We start from the raw sequence: 21,607 nt of genomic DNA, 5'->3' as shown, positions 1-21,607 counted from the left end.
GAGAGAGGAGAGAAAAGTGTCTTGGACTGTGAATAAACATGAATGAAAGAGCTTTGAATATGGTGCTGTATAACTTAATGGGTAGAGAAAGGTACTAACACTGTCCAGGTGAAGGGTTTGACTCTCACCTGTGCTAAAAACTGAATCACTCATGCTACTGTACAGCACTCCCAATCGTCCAGCAAATGAGATATGTTATTTCAATTGTCAAGTCAAGCAAGATCACCATTTTTTCGACTTGAATAAAACTTGAATAATCTGTTCTCAGCTCTGAACATTAGAGTAACCTGAGCGGTTTAGTGTCTGAGCCAGGGATTGGGGATTTGTGGTCTGCAGTTTTTCTGAAGTTAATGGTCTCTGTGCCGCTTTGTTGTTCTCAGGTCCCTTTCTGATGTCACTTCAAAGCGGTGGGAGCCGGGCCAAAGGGGGTTTAGCCGGGCCTGACCAGGCACACTTCCGCGCCCCTTTTCATGTTTGGCACTCCATTTCTCTCTCTCTCTCTCTCTCTCTGACAGGCAGTCGGGGCAAGAGTCTGGGCCCCCCGAGCGCTAATTACAGGTCAGCATGTCAACAAAGAGGGGCTCCCCTGCACTTTTTTGTCCCAGGGTTGACATCATGAAAGGGGAGGAAGAATCTTTAGAAAAGGATTCAATAAAAGAGGAATTAATTTTAATAACCACTAGAGAAGAATCATGTTTATTTATTGCAGTTGTAGTGCACTGCATTATCTTAAGTGCCTTACCCATTTTCTCAACTTATGCAAAGGTGTTGGTGTTTTAATATCATAGCATCCCCTTGGCTTCCCACATTCTTGGCCTCTGTTTTGAATTGCATTTTAGAGACATGACATGATGATCTGATTCAGACCCTGTCGGAACAATATGCCTCTTTTGTCAACAAAGGCTAGGGGACATCTTGTTATCTAGTCCAACAATAATTCAAGATATAGCAATATAGCAATTAGTGATAGATAATGTATCCCATGTGGAATTTCTTGTCTTTATTGCCACTAATTGAAGTCCTGTAGACGTAATAAATTGATTCTAAGAACAGAAAATCACTGTAATATTTATATAATATCCGTATAGGTACTTATAGGTTGTCTGTGGTACTCAATCATAAACTTTTCGTTCTTTATTATTTTTTTATATATCCTATGGTATTAGGATTTACTGTCTGCATCCATTATAATATCCATCTCGGGGTTACTGCAGTTCTTTTTCGCGAGGCCACCGCATCAGAAATGGCACAAAAAAAAAAAAAAAAACAGCTGCAGATGCAAGGCGCCGGTGATCCGGATGCAAAAAATAAACCGCCCGCTGCATCACAAACTTTTCTGAGGAGACGCCGTTACTATTTCTCCCCGCCGACTTCCAAAATTATGCGGCACTGCTTCAGCCGCGGAGTCGGGAGGAATGGAATGAGAGGCAGCCGTGGGCGATACCAAGTCCGGCTTCGAAGGGGGGAGTCGGTACGTGCGTTACGGTTTTTCGCGACATTAAAGTCCATAAAACGACACTAATACGGTCGTTTATCGTGTTGAAGTAAACACTGGTGTACTATTATCTTGTGTTTATGACCATTCGTTTATTAGTAGATGATTCAAGCAGTGGGAAGTCGTCGTCGCCCTGTTTCGGCGGTTGGCTCTTCCACCAATTGCACATGTATTCCTGTCTGCTTGTTACGATTCCAGCAGGACAGAATGTGGCTCTCGACGAAGGCGGCAGCCCAACGATCCTTCTCCTGAACTTACCCAAGTCTATTATAAGTTGGATTTCTCTCTCTCTTTTTTTTTTTTAAAGAACGTAAAATAAACCGGGTTGGATTAACACTCTTAAAGGGAATAATTTGTTTTCTTATGAACGGTGAGTTTTGCATTCCTAGCTACATTCTTTGAATATCTTTATCCGTTTTTTTATTCCTTTTCTCCTGGGACCTAACGACTTTCCTTCGCTTTCAACACCTTGAATCCTTCTTAAATGTGTAAAGAATGAAGTCAGTTGTTGTTGCTATTTATATAACATTTAATTGAGGGCATTTTGACCTCTTTAAAACAGTTATAAAGCAAAGTTGGAGCAGGCAAGTTGTGTCGGGAGTCTCTTGCTTTACCAACGGTGATGCTGCCAGAATATTTTTCAGGGAATGTTGCAACGATATATCAGTAACCGCCACGCGTTTTTTTTTCCGTTTACTTCTCGCTTGCGTTTAGTATCTTTAGACCTGTTAAACTGCAGACTCATAGTTAGTCTTGGCAAATGACTGAATAAAGTCGTATAACCTATGGGAAGTTATCTCTTTAAATGTTAAAGCACTTTTCTACTGTCTTTTCTCTTCATCACGTTCCCTTCACTAACCACCCGCAGACGGACTTGATATGCTATACGAAAACAAGGGAAGGATTATTATGGGAATAGTATATTGATTTATTTTTGTTGTCTAAGAGTAAATTGTCAAACCCCTATAGAAAAAATAGCCTAAATCCCCCCGTGTAATTGTGTAATCGTGTAATTACCATATGCGACTAATGCCCCACGCATCCAACAGTGTCAGTCTTGGCGTCCCGTGGAGAGTAATGCCTTATGAATGTCAAAGCTTGGAGGGAGTAAAATGATGTGTAACCCAGCTAATCTTCCTGTTTGGAAGTTGGGAACTCTCCTCTACTTTGCCATCAGTTTGAACAATCTGTTCAAAGTTGTTTCAGTACTCAGGAATGCCAACAATTTCCCCCTCAGTTTAATATTAGACCAGAGAGCTATCAGGAACAAAAGGCAGTGGTGGGAATCCTCAGCTTTTCCTGCAAAGTTTTTGCTAATTATTATGGCTCTTCACTTTGATACAGATATTCAGCCCCTTTACAGATGAGGTAATCTTTTTCAACCCTGTGGGGAAACGCTTGAGGTCAGAGGTCAGGGTCAGAAGGACAGCACCCCTGGAGCTGGTAGGGATTCAGTGTTTTGCTCAAGGGCACTTCAGCAGGGCAGATGCTTTCCAATTCAGGGGTTTGAACCTGTAATAATGAGTTTATTACAGTGTGCATGTCTGTTTATTTGAACTGAGTGACTTCTCAAATTGACATTTTACAACTGAAATCAAGACTCTTGAACTTGATCTCCTGACATCAGTACTATTTCGGGATGGGACGATATGCTTATCTCATGATATGATTCAATACGTGATTTGAGGGTTATGATTCGATACAACCACGATACGATGTGATAAATAAAAGTTCAGTGACAAAGTATGACTTATGGCTTATGTCTTTTCTGAGCCACAGTGTCATTACAGAAGTGCAGATAATATAATTTGGATGGAGAGCTTGAGAAATTGTGATGGTCAAGCTCTCTCATTTGTGATTAGCTGATTCATTTTTCTGCCCCACGTTTCGTATAATCACGTTTTTGTATTGCTATAGGCTATATTGAATTTAGATATATCGTCCCATCCCTGGTACTATTACAGTCAGTCGGGATCCCATCTTGGGATCTGCAGTGCTTGAGACTCGTCCTGTACACATGGCGGGCTAATCAGCTACCTTGTGCGGCCTATTCCTCAGCATACACAACACGCCAGGTCTCTGCTCCAGCTGTGGAGGAAAACGGAAGAAAAACAACTTGTGTTATTGAGATCGCGACAGAGTCCTGGCTGACTGGTGTAACAGAGGAATGAGAATGGGAGAGAGAGAGAGAGACAGAGAGTCAGAGAGAGAGAGAGAGAGAGAGAGATGGTGCAGGTGCTGTCTGCACAGGAAGACCACTGCTGGAGTGTAGGAAACAAAAAGGAAATGTGAACAAAGGTGGTTGGTGTGTGTCTGTGTGTGTGTGTTCATGACTCATTCTGTGTGTTTGTCTCTGTGTGTGTGTGTGTGTATCTGTGTGTTGGATGGGATGGCCCATAACTGCATGAGGCAACCCTTCTATAACTTCAGTACGCACTTTTCTATCAGGAGCTGATACGTTTTTCTATCAAGGTTTGTGGAACTCCTGACCTTCGCCTTTCTGTGTTGTTATTTAGAAACCACATATGGCACTGCTTGTCACATACACAACTCAGTAAACGCTGGTTCAGTTGTTTAGCTGAAAGTAGCCTCAGTACCACATTTAGGCTACCAGTCGTTTCCTCTACCTAAATCCTCAATGCCACTAGCTGAACCAAAATCATAGCCTCAGGCCTGGCTTTCTCCAATGCTAAAACTCTGCAGCGAATACAAAAACTGGCAGATGCAGTACCTGAGCTGAAGAAGAAGGCTTTTGTGGTGCTATACATAGGTAACTGGAATACATTACTGTCTCTCTACTGCCGTTTCCCTCTCTTTCTTCATCTCTCTTTCTGTTTCTGTTGCTGTCTCTCCATCACTGCACTGTCTTTCTGTCTCTCTCTCTCTCGCTCTCTCATCGCCTTGTTTTCTCCCTCTCTGAGCTTCCACCCGTGTCGCACTTCAACTGTTAGAGAGAGCAAAGGTGCCTGCGGCGAGTTGACTTTAATGTTTTAGTAACAGACACAGAGAGAGAGAGAGAGAGGGCTCATGCAATTTGCATTTTCATTGACACTAGAGATAACCTGTTTTACACATTTTACATAATCGTATTCTAGCAATGCAAATTCCTCCAGGAACGCCAGGTACGCTCTTGGGTTCGATGATCCGTGGAGCGGATTTTCATACCTTTTTGGGAGGTTGTTTATGAAATGCTTCCTCCTGAATTTATCAGTCAATCTACCTGTGACTTTGTCCTAGAGGATAAAGTGTAAGAAGAATCATATTTTGAGTCTGAAGACAATGCAAGTCAGGAGTATGGAAGCCATGAGAAAGGATGAGATTACCGTTATCGCCATAGAGGAGGAGAAACCCTATCTGTCACCCCCCTTATTGCATGTGCTATCTCCAGTGTGACTATGTGGGTGTGAATACAGTCAAACATCCTCCTTGGTGTAAGTTATACAGGTGCCCCTGGCTCTCCGCTCCTCTCCTGTCAGTCTACTCTGTCTAGCCCATATCGCTGCTTTTGGATGAAAACCTTGTGTCTTAGAAAAGTTTTGAGGAGCTGAGAACCACAGACTGACAACCGACCGTACATAAAAAAGAGTTTTGACTGGATTTCATGGGCCTGAGGGTGATGAAACTTGCTCTACGTATAGGGGACAACGGCAACCCCAAAAACATGAAAACCACCAACATTGGAGTCCAGAGGATTTTCCGCAACTGCAGTGATATTCCTCACCCTGTGCCGTAGTATGACTCCTCATATCCATGTCTCAAGTGTGCCATGAGGACTGGAGACTGGAGAAGAAAATTGGGTCAGTTCTTCCTGCGTTTGTCTCCCTCTCTCCCTTTTCCTTGGATTGTGTTTTTTTTCCCTCTGCTTGCTTTCTTGGCCTCCTTAGTGAAGCCTGAGTCCTTTCAAGGAAGTAAACCAGAGAGATTTAACCTGCCAGCATCCCCTGAGGGGCATCAGTTGCTTATCTCATGTGCCTCTCACTGCAGCAGGCAGTGTTTCCTGTGGGGTTTTTGTAGATTTTGGTCAGATTGGCAGAAGGCGGGATTGTTACTGAGACCCAGGTTCACTCCTGGGCCAGTGACAGGACTGTTTCCACTAGGTGTTGCAGTTTAGGAATAGCTCTTAGCTGGATATTTATATCCTGATAAAGCAGTTGTGCTGTAATTGCAGTTGTAATTCTTGTTTGTTTTTTGGGGCAGCCTGAGCATTAAGGCCAGATGATGAATTTGTATTGTCTTTACATACATTTTCTAGCCATGGGGGCAATTTTCCAGCTGTGGAGGACTAACATTGCTAAATGATGATGCAAGGAATCACTGGCGCTTTACCAAAAACTGGGTGAGGTGCTTTCATGCAGCTATATGTTCTTACACAATCTGCTAAGCTTCAAAAGCTTCCAACTATCTTTTACATTCCATAAAACATTGTAAACAACCTCCTATACACTATGTTTTGTATGCAGTTAAAACATTTTATTGAGCAAAAAACATGTGTGACTCTCCTCAGGTATGACGTCGTAAACAATAGGAGATAATCATATTACAAAAGCAGGAAACAATCAGATCACCTCCACAAGCCGTGCCACAAAACGGAAGGCCTTTGTCTGAAACAAAACAACAGGGTTTGGTTGGGGTTAGTTATAATTGCAGTTGCTTTTTTAACCCTCTCCTTTAAGGCCGCTCGCTCTATTTCGAGCGTATGTAATGGTCGGGTTGGCGTCTCCGCAGTGTATTGCGCTGCAGTTGCTAGTTTTGCGGGTTACTCATGCACGTCCCGGGCCTGAATGCTGGGTGCCGTAAGCCTGCAGGGTGGGGAGCGAGGGGAGCAACTGCTGACTTTGTTCTAACATGTCTGGCAGCTCTGGCGGTTTGAGATGTGAGTGAGTGTGTGAGTGTGTGTGTGTGTGTGTGTGTGTGTGTGTGTGTGTGTATATGCACGCATGCTCTCACTCCCTTGCTCAGAGCCACATGGACGCCAGATGTTATGAATGTTGAAATCATTTTTCCATAAAGGTAACTGAGCTTAAGTTGTACTTCACTGAGTTTTGAACTTTGCTACTTGAGCTCTTTGTTACTTTTTTGTTACTTGAGATGAAGGACCTGCATTTTCCACCTGCATATTGCTCCATAACAACGGGTTTATTCCTTAAATAATAAAGGAATGTGATTATTTTAACCTTAATCTTTGCAGAGAGGGTTTGCTGAGAATGCATGCTGTTTTTCTTTGCACTCATACCCAGCACAACCAGTCTTTTACTGTTGGCCACTGAGCGGCGGAGTTCACTTTCCCCACCCAGATTTGTCACAACCGGTCTGGGGGTTCGAACCAGCGTCCTTCCGGTCAAAAGCCTGTTTCTCTAAGGCCACCATTGTCCGTTTTATAATGATACCTGCTGCAAGAATGAGAATCATTCACCAAGCAGGGAGGCGCTCCTGTTTCTTAATCCCAAGTGATGCCAGGACAAAGGATGCAAGGATGTTAGATGTCAAAAGCCAAATGATCCGGGAAGTCCTAAAAATTCCTTTCCAGTGAGGTAAATTCTACAGTGAATTCAGATATTGTGACTTGAACTGTTGCAGCGGCGTTAGTGTGAGTTGTATTGTAGCTTAGCCTAACTCTACACACTATCCATTCCTCCATTTTTCTCTCTGAATTATATAACAGCATGCATTACAGCACCATGCTGTGTACAGGCCTAACCTTTAGCCGTTAATGAGCATGACATTTGATCAAGGAAGACTCCCAAGCATTTACTCTTCCGATCTTGGTTTTGTATCTATAAAGCAATATAATTAGATATGAATTCACAATTTTATTAGGGTACTCTGTCAAAGATCTCTCTCATTCATGAAATTCTGCTCAGGAACAAGGTTTGTCTGTATTGTGGATAATTGCTATAATTCAGATCCCTCATATCATTCGACTTGAGATATGTCGTTATAAATCCTGTTTAGGTTAGGTCAGACTTTTATTTTGACTCTGTGCCAGAAATGGATTGTTTATCCTCCCTGCTAGCTGGGTGGAAATAGAAGAAGAATTTTAACAGTCAACATACAGATATCTGCCAGATGATGTTATGGACTGGGGATCGTGGGAATCAAGGCCTTAGATAGTGCAGTGTATTTTCCTTCTGCCTGACTTTTTTTTTTTTAGATTAGGCTTAAAGTCTATAAATGCACACAGGTCATCCAGGTGTGGGGTTGCAGCTAAGCCTGACTTTATGACAGTTAGCGTCACTCACAGTTATTTGTTTTTACCATCTCACAGTCTGTTGACAGTGGAGGCAGCCAAATATATAAAGGACGACATCACCAGAATCAGAATAGCTTTATTGCCAAGTATAATACGTGAATGAAAATTTGTCGTCCCCTTGTTTCCTGTACGTAATGACAGGCATTTCCTGACATCATGACAGGCTAACAAGAATCCAGAATAGATGTTTAGATTTGGTTCGCTGACAATCTAAAATTAGTGGTTTGGGAGGTCAAGCGTGTCACCCACTAGTGTGTTTATTCCTGTTTTTTTTTTCCCCCATTTTGGCCCGCCTAGTGTGTATGTATAGGTTAAACAAGGAAGGGAAGTCTCTTGGGCTGGCAAGCCTTACTGTGACGGCTAATGCCATCTTGTGACCAATGTGATTTAGAGCTACTTTTCAGCTCAGCAACATTTCTCATCAGCTGAATAAACAGATCTCTTGGCAGAGAACAGGGTAAAAAAAAAAAGACCCGTTCCCGCTCGGCTCCAGCCGTTGGCACTATTTATAAAAGCTGTGCCCTTTGAGGAGAGCCCTTTAAATATTCTAGCAAGGGCAATTTCTGTCTGCCTCTGCAGCCCATGCAACAGGCCTCCTGCATAAATTTAGGTTTTTCTTTATCTCTGTGCCATTCACACTCAGCCCATTGCAAGGTCTTTTTATACAACTGAGTAGTTCAATTCCAAAATGCTATTTAACCATTTTGAAAATAAATACATAAATCATTACTTGAAATGCATAATTTAGGAATATCTCAGTATCAAATTAAAGAGGATCTGTGAAAGTTTCCCACAACCTTGTTTTACCAAGTATCATAATTTTCATTCAATTTTGTGTTATCCATACTTTTATTAGAGTAGGCGTTACTTTTTCAAATAGAAATTTCAAACTACATCCTTCTCTAGAGGATACAGGTGTTTGTTTAGGCAAAGGAAGTAGTTTGGTTGTTACATCTATTAGTTGGCATCAGGTATCCCTACTGAGACCTGAGCCAAACAGTATTTGTAGTATTTTTAAAGGTTGTTTTATCCTATTGTGGTGCCTTAGGTTTGCCATAAAGGATGACACAATGAGTGCCAGAACGTTTAGACCACAGGGAAATATTTGAAAGTGAATTTATTAAACTTTTCTGGAACTGACAGCCTACATCACACTACCTGAATGGACCCGATGCAGTAAACCCCACCCATCTGGCACTGCGAGCAGCTTAAACCAAACACAAAGAATTATTTGCAAACACTGTTCGACCCAGGTCGGCCCCTAATATCCCAGAGATTACGGTTGATGTGTGCTAGTCCAGGTCTCAGGATGCTGCCAGGGGGTGTAGCGCGCTGGCAGAGTCGGGGCGGGACATGGAGACGGTGGTGGTGCTGCTAGTTGTGTGCGTCAGGAATCAAAGGCCTCCATTGTTGGAATGAGAAGCAGATGTTAGTGAGGAATTCTCCTGACTGCAGCAGTTTTCTTTTTTTTTTTCATGCCTGCGCGCTTTGAGTGTTCCCTCACTCCATCTCCCTCCCTCTGCCTCTTTTCCTATATATCCCTCATGTGCTCTCCTCTCCTCCTTTTTTTTTTTTTTTTTTAGCTTGACACATGCTGTACCTGAAGCTATTCTTATGTCAGCGCGGTGACAAGTCAAGCTTGTCAGTCGCCGCTTCAGCCTCCTCTCCGCCGAGCCTATCCCTCCCTTCTCCAACCAGGGGGAGTTTGCTTTGGCTCAGCCGTCATCTTCAGTCCTGGAACAGTTAGACTTTTAGAGGCACTCCACCCTTCTGATGTCAAACAAGGAGGGAGAGAGCGAGAAAGAGAGAGACTTGGTTGTGACAGAGGCCCTGTCTCTGTATCCCAGTGTGGGATTTTGTGTCATGCCTGCCTCCGAGGCTTGCCACGTTGACAGAATCCCTTAGTCCCGCTGTTTCAGGCTGAAAGGCAGGAGGAAGCAGACCTCGGTTGGCTGCTGTGTGTGTGTGTGTGTGTGTGTGTGTGTGTGTGTGTGTGTGTGTTGCTCTGGACGGACGCTGGTGTTGCATCACTCTTTGCAAGGCAGTGAATAGGGGATGGAAGGCAGCAGTAATTTCATTATCCAACCCTCTCTCCCGCACACAAAGTGTTCCCGGTGCAGCATGTGTGTAAGGGAATCCACCCTTTCATTTCAGGGAGACTGCGGACATTCCCCTCTGTGGTGATGCCTCATGAGTCGACTAGACGTGACACAATAGGCCTTTAAAACCATCAGTAATGACTACACCCAGTTATGTCTGAATTACACCCCCCCTCCATCCCCATGCCAAAGCAACACAGGCATCCGCTTTCACCATTAACATGCAACAATGTCATAAACAGGCGCAATTGTAATGTTACTCTGGAAGTCAGGAATCATATTTCTACCTGAAAGTGAAATATGATTCTGACTTCAATATAGAGACGGCTTCAAGGGCCATTAACTTTTCTACATCGGAAAGCGTCCAAGCCGGATGTGTAGCGCTCTCTCCACCCTGTTCACACATCTCAAACTCAAACAAGGAGAAATCAAGCTATCATTTTTCAGTGGCACTCCTGGAACAATAGGGGAATCAAATAACTAATCGACGTGATGCTGTTAATTAATTTTCCCAGTTGCCACATCTTCAATAATAGATGGTGTAGGCAGGCAGTGTTGTGGACCGACTTGGGTTAAATTGGTTTTGAAAATAATTCTTAAATTTGTTTTAACCTGCTTAGGGTATGAGATGAGTCGGCTTTACTGCATCAGGACAAGTCAGAAAGCATCAATTAAGTACATTTTCCTTTGTGGGATACCTCACCAATCTGGCAGCCCAAGCAGGTTAAAACTAACGCTAAGAATTATTTGCAAATACGACCTGTCCTGGCTCTGGTTGTAGCTCCGCTGGAATCACTCTCAGTCTCCACAGGGGAGGAGAGCGAGGGAAGGAAGTGATCCAATTAGATGGATCTCACTTCTAATTAACCCCGGTGCCATCACACAGCTCAGCTGTTCTGTAGTAGAGCCTGACATATGGTGGTGGCAAGAGAGCAGGAAGAGAGCAGTGTGTGTGTGTGTGTGTGTGTGTGTGTGTGTGCTTGCTTGTGTATGCATCTGATGTGCGTTTTTGTGTGCATGGACATTATGCGAACATGTGCGTATGTGTGTGTTTACATGTGCATGTGTGTATGCATCTGATGTATGCGTGTCTGCATTTTTGTATGCATGGATGTTTCCCTGTGTGTGTGTGTACATGTGTGTGTGTGTGTGTGTGTGTGTGTGTGTACAGTGAAGCAGTGGTGTGTTTACTGAAGGTCAGCAGCAGCACAGGGAGCCTTCCTGGTCATGGCTCATCAATAAACTTTGCTGAGTGGGTTGTTGCCCGCCACACTGCACATCCAATGACCAGCTTTAATGAGAACTGACGCTGTATGTCAACAATATATGTATTTATACCTGCTTAGTCCAAAGTACTCTCTGTCTTTGCAGCAACAAACCAGTGCTAACCTAGCCTTTATGCTGCTGACAGCTTGTGTACTGAATGGCTACTTAGTCTAAAGCATTTTATGACTTTGCAGCAAAAGACCAGTCCTGCAATATTACCATTGTTTATTGCTATTACACTGGTCTGCCCTGTTGCCCCACTACTGGCTTTGTTTACATAACAATTTATTATTTTAAGACCAATATTATGATATAATAATTTTGATAGAAGGACTTATTGTACGTGACTTTTAACCAATTGTTTCTGGTGTCTTTTGAGGCTTGTTTGTATTTGCAAACACTGGAGTGAAACCTGAATTTTGAGGTACGATGGTTTAAGAAAGCTCCAAAAATAGTATCCACATACAAGTCAGACTCCTCAAGAGTGTATGTAGTGAATACACCCCTAATTTAAATAGTCCCATAAAGTTCCTGACTGTACCTTTTCAAATGTTAATTGTTATTCACAGTGTGAATAACAATTAACATGTTAAACCAGCCCAGTATCTGTCCTATCTGTTTTCAATGACAACATGGCTTGAAGGTGAGACACTTTTAACAGGAAGAAGTGATGATCAGGATTGATTGTTCTGTAACGTCCTTTTGTCTGGTCTGAGACTTTTCACACCTTCTGAAGGTGTCACACGGCCCCAGGCACAAACCCTGCTGGGTTACTTGCTACTCACAGTAGTAGCACTGTTAATGCTGTAGGTGTGTTTGTGTGTGTGCTTCTCCCTCTTTTTGTGTGTGTGTGTGTGTGTGTGTGTGAGAATGAGAGAGAGAGAAAGGGAGAGAGAGAGAGATAGTTATTGGAGTATGAGGGAACACATTGCCGTTGCCCTTTGATAACAACAGATTCTATTTTGTGTACAAGTTAGCGTCCCATTACATTTACTTACTGGAAAACAGTGCATCTTTAATGGTGACCTCATGCTATACCAGTAGGTGTACATAAAAGTTCCAACCAGTAAAACCGTCACAGATTTTTAAACAATTTTGCCCCTCCCATCAAATAAAACTCCCTCTGTCTCCCTAACTGTTATCCCATTGGTTTACACTGTTGAATGATCCTTCCCCACGTTATGTCTCGCCCCAATATCCTGTTTCAACAGGAAGTAAGCAAGATGTTCTCAAAATCCTGTTTCATTGTCACTTTAATAGTCTCACCAAATGTGTTTTGCAAGTTGATATTCCATTTGAGTGTCACCTCCAGAGGGCCGATTCATGCAGATTGGAAAAGTTTAAAGAAGGTGAAGAAGAGGGATTGGAGGGATAGACAGAGTCTGGCTCGTGACACGTTCCAAAAGTCAAATAGCTTAAGGCATGGCAGCAGAGTCAAACAAAACTAAACTACAAAACAAAACAAAACTGGTGCCAGGGGCAAAATATGGAACTTTTTTGCTGTTAGACGACCAACGCCCAACCGACATCAAAACTCCTGTGCAGAAGTTGTATCGCAGTTGCATCAGACTTTCAGATATTAAACTTAGTATTGAAGTCAAAATTCTGGTTTCGTGACAAAGTTTAAAGTTCAGAGCTAGTTTTGTTGTGTTAAATAGGGAATCAATCAATTTCAGGCGTGAGTCACTGGCTCAACATGCCTCATTCCATCTCTCTCTCTTTCTCTCTTTCTCTCTCTCTCTTTGCTTCCTTCATTCCATCATTTCTTTTCATCAGCTCCTCTCCAGACAGATGTTCACATGATGTTCCCCGGGAGTCACTGACATTCCCCTGTCATGATGTCACATATTCATGGACACTAGAGCAACATCAATAGGAATGCTGTCCTCTCTCTCTCTCTCTCTCTCTCTCTCTCTCCCTCTCTCTCTGTCTTGCTCTTTATTTGTCTGACTACTTCTTTGTCTCTCTCTCTGCCTCTGTCTCGCTCTTTCTCTTACACACACACACACACACACACGCACACACACACACAACACACATAATCAAAAGTCCCCTGTGTTTCTTTGTAGCTCAGGTCTTTTTCAGCGGCAGCATATCTTCTGCAGTTTTGCTCTTTTCAAGTCTTAATTGCAACAGTATCTCCACAACAGCTCACAAATATTCAACATTTTCATCTCAGCCATGCAGCCACCGCCTACCTCTTCTTACCTCTTAATACTTCATACCTCCTCATACGACTAAAACATGCTTATTGCACGCAGAAACACAAGACTAATGTGAAATCCTGCTTGTGTCTCCACAGTGGCTGGCTGCAGCTCGTGTCCCCATGCCCCGTCTTGTGAGTGCTGTTCGGCCTGCTGAGCCCATAGGTGCTGGTGTGTCCGTACTAGGCTGCAGCTGAAGCAGGGCTACAGCTACTGGGGGCGGTGGTGTTGTCGGTGCTTGTGGTGGTGGAGGCGGGTCGTCCGAGGGCCCGGAGCCCGGTCGCAGGCGGAGGGGCCTGTCCTGTCCCAGCCACACGAAGATGAACAAACTGAACTTCCACAACAACAAAGCCATGCAGGACCGCCGCTGTGTCTGTGTCTTTCTGCCCAACGACGACACACTCAACGTCATAGTCAATGTGAGTAGAGATGTAAAAGCTGTGCAGGGCTCTGAATTAACTTTTTTACTGTTTAACTTATTAACTTTTTACTTACTTCCAAAACTTAAGCACCAGCAAAAATTTAAGGAGCATCTTTTTTAAGATTGAAAAATAGACAATTTAGTAAAATCATTGCAATTTTATATCCTGGATATACTCTTATTTCTAGAAAATAGAAACACATTTCAACACTGATTATTGGCATAGAATACCACACAATAACATATAATATTAATAATAATGCACATCACATTTCAGTTCATCGGTTGTTGACATGGCTTCCATGCTCTTTGCCCTCAAAGTCACATCTCCACATCTCAGCTTTCATAGAAAATCCTGACTGTCAAGTTGAAACAAACTGGCCAGTGGGGAAATGCTGTCTGTGAGTGGCATTGCACTCATGTTCACTGAGTGTTGGACAATTTTACACATCTCTGACAACTACAAAGTGTCAAGTTACTGTCCAGCATACACTGTTACAAACACATGCACACACTTTGGAAAATAGAATAAGTTTCACTTACATTGTGATAACAGATAGGTCTAGTAGTGAGTGTCTTTTGGCCAACAGTGGATACTTGAGAAACACTGTTTCTTATGAGAGGAAGCTTCAGGAAGGGGATGTAATTTCGGCCAATTAACAGCTTTGAGGTAAATAAAATCAAGTTGGTGTTTGTTTGTCTAGAACAGACAGCAGGAGAGGGATGGCTATGCTCGCTCTGAATAAGTTATGTATTTGTAGGCGCAGCAGTGTCCCCAAATTTTATTTCCAGGTCACATAATGTCAATGTTGAGCACATTTGCAACCAAAATGGTCGCACCTTAGAGCCCTGCTATTGTACGCTTGCATGTGTGTGGATGTGTGTGCTTTACTTTCTGCTGTCTTAATATGTGCTAAAGCTGCAACTAGGCAATGCAGAAATACACCTGTGTTATCAGCCTAAATCACCAAGTTGGGATGAAACAGAGAAGGGTGTAACTGAGACCCTTCTCCACCCACACGAAGTGACAAATAAAGATGTAAGAGGGAAATACAAACTGTCCTGTAAACAGCAGCGAGTGAGCGCTCCATCTAGAGAAAGATGAATTCACCAACATCAGAGCGGTTGCCTCTTTTATCTTTGGTATCTTTTGGTATAAAGGCAGATTGTCTGGCTTCGGAAAACATGGGCATGCTGTGTGCAGTTTACTGACATCACATTACAGGATTTCTGGGTTGCCTAGTGCAGCTTTAACCTTTCTACTGTTTATAAAGTATAATAACACAGTTTTAACAGTTTGGATAGTCTAACTTTAACTTTAACTTTTAACTCATCAGGAATAATTAAGTACAGTGCAACACCTTTGACAGTTTAACAGTGTAAGTTAAAAAGCTGAAAGAGAGCTTCCTCTAATCTCCTCCTCATCCTCAGGTGAAGACCTTGTGCCAGGAGCTGTTGGTCCAAGTGTGTGACCTCCTGAGACTGAAGGACTGTCACCTGTTTGGACTCAGTGTCATTCAGAGTAAGACTTCTTCTCCACTTCCATGGGGAATTCATTCTTCAAAAACAAGTGATTAATTTGGGGGAAAAAGAATCTCCTACCTCTGTTGGTTACATATGTCATTTTTGTTGTCAATGTAGGCCCGTGGGAAAATAAAAGTATAAGTAGAAAGCTTTTGAACCTTGAAAGCTTTTGAAAATGAGTGGCTGACGTTGAAAGTACTTGATGTTTTCTTTATTGCATCATGAATATGCCTCAGCTCTCTGGACCTCTCTTCGTTCCAGCATCACCACTTCACATCCAGAGGAAAACCCTATGATGGATATTTGTGTTGATATAACAGTAGTGTTCAGTTTTGAAATGACTGATTTCACCATGATTTCTTGACTTGACAAGATCATGAGTAAAAAATGAAACCTGCTAATTGTCGTGTCTTTCCTCGAAATATGACAATTTTATGTCATTTTCACCAAAAAACAAGACGTCAAAAGTCATTGAAAAGTAATTGAATTTGATGTCCAAGTGAGTGTGGGAACCTTGTAAATTGTATTTTGTTTGCCCTTCTCCAAGCGAACAAAATAGCCATTGTTTTCTGTGATTGTTCACTTCACACCTTCCTTCCTTTCAAATCTATGGGAGTCTGTCCATTCAGTTGTGTGGACGAAGGGTAATTTTACTCTTAAACTACACATATTTCCCAGTGATTGGTCACCATGTGGTTGCTCACGTCACACATCTCATGGCCTACTTGTGAATGCATGTCACAAAAACCACCGCGGCAACATACGAACAGTTGAACCAGGCAAACCGGGTTATTTTTCCTCAGACCAATAACCAATGACCCTAAACACAGCATCTCTCACCTATCTGTCATGGCTGTCTCCCAGGAGTCTGGGCCACCTCAGCCTGACTAGATTCCATTGTGCTGCGAGACTAAAGCTGTTTTACGGTGACGACGGGGCTCAGCGAGGGTCATATGTATGGAATGAGTCACCGCGTCTGTCCCGTGGCGGAGCAGACAGTGGGTGACAGTTGGAGGCAACTGCAAAAGGAGCGCAAATTGCAAGGGCAGTGTTTTCAGACAGCTGGCCTCCAGATGAGCCAATGACAGCCCAGCAGGTCAATTGAGCAGGAGCCAATGGGTCTGATTGTGGGACATTCCTGAACTGCTTGTCTGAACAGCGTGAAATCCCCTAGGCAAACAGAGGCCGCCCACCCCCTCTGTCTCACTCGCTGTCCCTCCGACCAATGCATCCACAGGCAGGCCCGCACACTAGACACTGGGGCACATAGCATTCAAAAATACTTCTTTGTTTGTTTGCCTCAACCTCTTTTTGAGTGCTGGAAAGATGGGATTTGCACAGTGGAAAATACAATTAATGCCCAAAAGTTTTGATGACCACAGGAATGTTTGAAAGCCCATTCAGTGTACTTTTCTGTGATAGCTTAACGGACGCTATCTGAATTGTCCTGATGTAGTAAACCCCGCTCACCTGGTAGTCCTAGCAGGTTAAAACAAATGCCAAGAGTTAGTGCCATTTCTGCACACTGTATTTGAGCAACTCGATTATATCTTGATTAAGGTCTTATCCAGGATAAGCTGTCTTTGCCTCCTCGTATGCCTGTCACAAATAATATCCATGTGTACAAACTAAAAGTCACATAATATTCTGAATATTACCACAAAAACAGAACTTGGACCACAAAAACCTACAGTTAGGAGAACAAGGTGTTTCTTTGCCTCAGTATCCGAGATAAGCGTATCCTAGTCATCATATTAATGTTTCTAGTCATCAGAATATGAGCATTACATGCCCAAACACTTAAGTGGAATATATAAGTCTCCTGAAAACGAGTATGTGCTTGTAAACACACTCACTCTTCCGGACAACACTCACATACCAGTCATCTACTCCTCATTACAGTCACCACATTTGACAACAAAAACACGCAGTAACATACTGCCAAAGAGGTTCCTCCTCTCCATTTGCCTTTGCTTTTCACCCTACGTTTTTATTTGTATAGAAACTTCAGAGTTGTAAGATCAGCAGGGCTGCAGCTCATGAAAGGCGTCACTTAAAGACCAGATTAAGACGTGACAGAGAGAGGTGAAGAAAGGAGAAGGAACACCAGAGGGACTCGGCACAATAGAAAATGCCGAGGCTGTCTGATGTGATCGCTCTGAGGCAGCCTTTGAACTAAGCTCATTCAGTGGGGATTTCTCTGTGCATCGGGGCTACACATACACGCACACACACGCCCGTACACACATGCCCATACACACACACACACACACTCACACACACTCTGATGACACAGAGGATGAGTGTGTCTTCTAAACCTGTGCCTCTCCTCCTCCAGACAATGAGCATATCTATATGGAGCTGGGCCAGAAGCTATCCAAGTACTGCCCCAAAGAATGGAAGAGAGAGGCAAGCAAGGTAAGAAATCTTGTCAAAATGGTATTCTGTGGTGCAGCTCTTGCATTATTTACTTAAAGTCACAAGTTTAAAAGTGAGCAGTGGACAGTGAGTCTCTGTTTTAAAGCTACACTTGGCAGCTATACTAGATTTTTATTATGTAAAAATACACCCATTTTATCTGCCTAACTCTTGAAGTGGGGTTGCAACAGAGCAAAGCATCCCATCCCCACTAATTGATACCATGTAGATTGGTCCAAATAAAATTTGAGACGCCATCATGGAGGCTAATAAAGAGCTTTAATCAAAAACTGACACTCTGATCTTTTGCCTCATCTATTTATCCATCTATCTTTAGATGTGGAATCCTTATTTCACTGTACATGAGTCGACAACGAGAAAGACTAGCTTTCAGCTTATTACCCAAATATTTGACATACTAATACGTCAGTTGTAACTATTGCTTGTGTAGTTTGACATCTGTGGTGGACTCTGCATGCACTAGAAAATAAATAATAACACTGACTTCCGCTTGTGTCTTTTCCAGGGCATTGACCAGTTTGGGCCTCCAATGATAATCCACTTCAGGGCTCAGTATTATGTTGAGAATGGGAGATTGATAAGGTAAGTAAAGCCCTTGGACTGATGATACACATTTTGAGCGAATGTGCAGTAGTTAAAAGTAATGTTGGAAAGCAAGAATGACAGTAACAGAGGGCAAGAATTGCCTAATAACTCTATGTAGATATAAGCTATGTTGTTGTTTATGCATATTTAGTGTCAGTATTAGACAAAATTGGCACCTTCCAATGTTTGAATTCTAGATATAGTTTGCAGACAAATGTTGGTTAGTATTTTTACTTAAAGGGTATTTAGAATAATGAGAGAAAAGCCTTAAAACAAGAGCTCTACCTGGATGGACTGCATGTATCTGTCATCACTCAGTTACGGATGTACCCATTAACAGTTAAGTAAGTCCTGCTCTCTGTCTTCCCTGCAGTGACCGGTCGGCCAGGTACTACTACTACTGGCACTTGAGGAAACAGGTGCTGCTCTCCCAGTGTATCCAAAGGGAGGAGGCCTACTTCCTCCTGGCAGCCTTTGCGCTCCAGGCCGACCTGGGCAACTTCAAACGTAACAAGCACTTTGGGAAGTACTTTGAACCCGAGGCCTACTTCCCCCCGTGGGTGAGTATGTCTAACGCGTCCCGTATGTGGCCTGTATGAGCCCCTGTGTGTCGAGCTTGTCAGAGGAGAAGAAGGGAAGATTTAAGATCACTGACCAATGCCCTGCTCTCTTTCCTACCTTCATCTTCCCTCTAATTCACATCCCCCTCTTCCTTGTCCTTGTCTTTCTGCTTGACCTGATCACGCTCCTGTCTTGTCTTAATAGTATAAAAAAATCTCTGTGACTCTTATACCGAATACCTTTTCTATCATACATGACCATTTTAGGAACACCGGAATATTTTGTAATAGCTTTTGTTTGTAATGTCCAAGAATTTAAGCTTTTTCTGCTGTTACATTCACTCCAAATTGTTCAGGATAAGATGGCTAGATGCCTAAAATGTAAATTAAATTCATGATGTCATGAGAGGAAAAACTTTTATTCTACAATGACAGTGTCTCTCACTGGTTTTTAGATTATTGTGTGCTGGTGGGAGGCTGCTAGACACACATAGCAGCAGAAAAGACTGTTAATGAAATGTGGGAAAGACTGTAAAGACTTTATTGTATTGTATTGTTGGTCTGTCTGATACTGCAGTGGGTCATAACAAATGCCCTTGCAAAAGACATCAATTATTTCAATGAGTCTAAGCTGTATAAGTAAGGGATAATTCAAGAAAAAATAAATCAGTGTATGGGGAACACTGAATAATGTCTAGATGGATCAGCATCGCTAAACTGAGAAGCTTAACCATTCAGTGCAGCTCTGGTCCAGACCGTCCAGCCAGGCAGCGTTCAGCCTGGCCTTCAGTCTGTATGTGGGTCTGTAGCCACCTTCAATTAATCATACCGGCCAAACACTTTGCGACAGCTCCACATCTGAGCATGTGGGATAATGAGAACTGGGACACTAAGTTTATTTTTGTCCCTGGAAGTGGCACACACACACTCCGTTTTTTTTTTTAATCTTGAGAAATGCTACGGCTTAGATGACTACTCTGGCAACACCCGCTTCTCTCACCACCATCCACTCCACCCCCCACCCCTGCCCCCCCAACCTCTGGTCAGGACAGCCCCACCCGTCTGATTGCCCTTCACTTCCTGCGATTAAACTTCTGCCTCCTTATCACCACTTGAAAGCAGCAGTGACAGGAAATTGTTGTTTGATCACGAGTGGTGAACACTATCCTACAGTAAATCTCCCAAAGATTTAGGTGCTTACAAAGCTTACTTACAAAGTCTTACAAAAGCCCCATGCGAAGCCTAGCGAGTGTGTTTCCGGTTCCTGCCTCTGGCTCTTGCTCAGATCTCAGCCTCTCCAGGTTGAGACATCTGTTTGCCCTGTGGCGGGGTGCTTCATTAACCTCAGTGGCAACCTGGGCTGCCCAATCTGCCACCGAGCTGCATGGGCTGTAATGAGTCTGTGCAACCCGAGGCCTTTGCTCCGCAGCAAGCGAGGAGAACTCAGTTTCTCAGCCTCACGTTTCCCTCTCTCTCTCTCTCTCTCTCCCCCCTCAGGTGATCGCCAAGCGCGGCCGTGAATACATCCTGAGACACATCCCCAACATGCACAAAGACCAGTTCGCCCTCACTGCGTCCGAGGCACATCTCAAATACATCAAGGAGTGCGCCCAGCTCGATGATGTCACTGTCCACTACTACAGGCTCTACAAGGTGAGAGATGTGACGTTTAGGACACAGGATCTGATGTCCTTTGCGCTAATAAATGAGTCTTTTCCAACACAGATGACACTGGGTGATTAATTTCTATCCAAGTTAAGCAAAATTTCTATGTGCAGATACCAATACCAGCATACTAATTCTATTGCTTTGCTATGTTTTTCAATTATTTGGCCATGGTAGCATGTGATTAGGGTTGCAAAGGGGTGGAACATTTCCGGTAAATTTCCGGAAAGTTTCCGGTAAATTTCCATGGGAAGTTAAGCTGGGGAATTTTGGAAATATTCCAAATTGGAAACTTTCCATGGGAATTATGGGAATTTATGGGAATTTATGGGAATTAATGGGAATTTATGGGAATTAACTGGGAATTGAGGGTAATTTAATGGAAAGGTATCATATCCAAGCATAAATATTTGTTTTGTTATAAGCAGACATCCATCCAAAATAATACAATTAAAACAGATTTATTTGTAAGTAGAACTTTATCAAGTGTTAAATATTTTATTGAACAATCAATTCTTTCATTGAAGAACAAAAACATGAATGTTGAGTTAAATATTACTCATCCCCCCGACCCAACCCATTCAAAAATTAACAAAAATGCACAGGAATGCACAGTGCATGTAGGGGGCGTGGTCTCAATAGCCCTGCAGTAAGCAGTGTGCTATGTGTGCATGTGATTGAGGAATAGCATAGATATTCAACTGTACTTGCATGATATCTGGTTGTTTTAGTCAGGATTATGCTAAAATATATTTTCCCCAACTATATTTAAGTTCCCTATTAAGAGCATACCTTCAATTTCGTAAATTCCTGGTTTATTCCCGTTTATTCCCATAAATTCCCGTTAATTCCCATAAATTCCCGTTAATTCCCATGGAAAGTTTCCAACTTTGAAAATTCCCGGAATTTTGCAACCCTACATGTGATACATCGACTTGACTCATTGGATTTGAAATTATTCTGTATTTTACTTTATTAGATTCAGCTTGAGCTTCTCCTCATCTGCATCATCTCACTTTTTTTAACAGGACAAGAAGGAAGTAGAGGCATCTCTTACATTGGGACTGACTTTACGTGGTATCCAGATATTCCAGGTACC

General features: G+C 42.8%; 1 protein-coding gene across 1 annotated transcript in view; it reads left to right on the top strand.

Moving 5' to 3' along the window:
* The first annotated feature begins 1,719 nt into the window (after nt 1–1,719).
* frmd6 (FERM domain containing 6) overlaps nt 1,720–21,607 on the top strand; it is a 30,709-nt gene continuing 10,821 nt past the window's right edge. The window contains exons 1-8 of the mRNA XM_071524529.1: nt 1,720–1,865; nt 13,413–13,733; nt 15,167–15,257; nt 17,598–17,677; nt 18,204–18,280; nt 18,657–18,843; nt 20,341–20,496; nt 21,537–21,602. Coding sequence (XP_071380630.1) covers nt 13,635–13,733; nt 15,167–15,257; nt 17,598–17,677; nt 18,204–18,280; nt 18,657–18,843; nt 20,341–20,496; nt 21,537–21,602 — 756 coding nt within the window. The 5' untranslated portion in view covers nt 1,720–1,865; nt 13,413–13,634. The remainder of the gene's footprint in view (nt 1,866–13,412; nt 13,734–15,166; nt 15,258–17,597; nt 17,678–18,203; nt 18,281–18,656; nt 18,844–20,340; nt 20,497–21,536; nt 21,603–21,607) is intronic.

The sequence above is a fragment of the Centroberyx affinis genome, unplaced genomic scaffold (assembly GCF_046629955.1).
Source record: "Centroberyx affinis isolate AG114_WGS23_722 - 3 ecotype Tasmania unplaced genomic scaffold, CSIRO-AGI_Caff_v1 ptg001198l_1, whole genome shotgun sequence".
Lineage (NCBI taxonomy): Eukaryota > Metazoa > Chordata > Actinopteri > Beryciformes > Berycidae > Centroberyx > Centroberyx affinis.
Note: the sequence above shows the minus strand (reverse complement) of the source record. Positions and strands in the feature narration are given on the sequence as shown.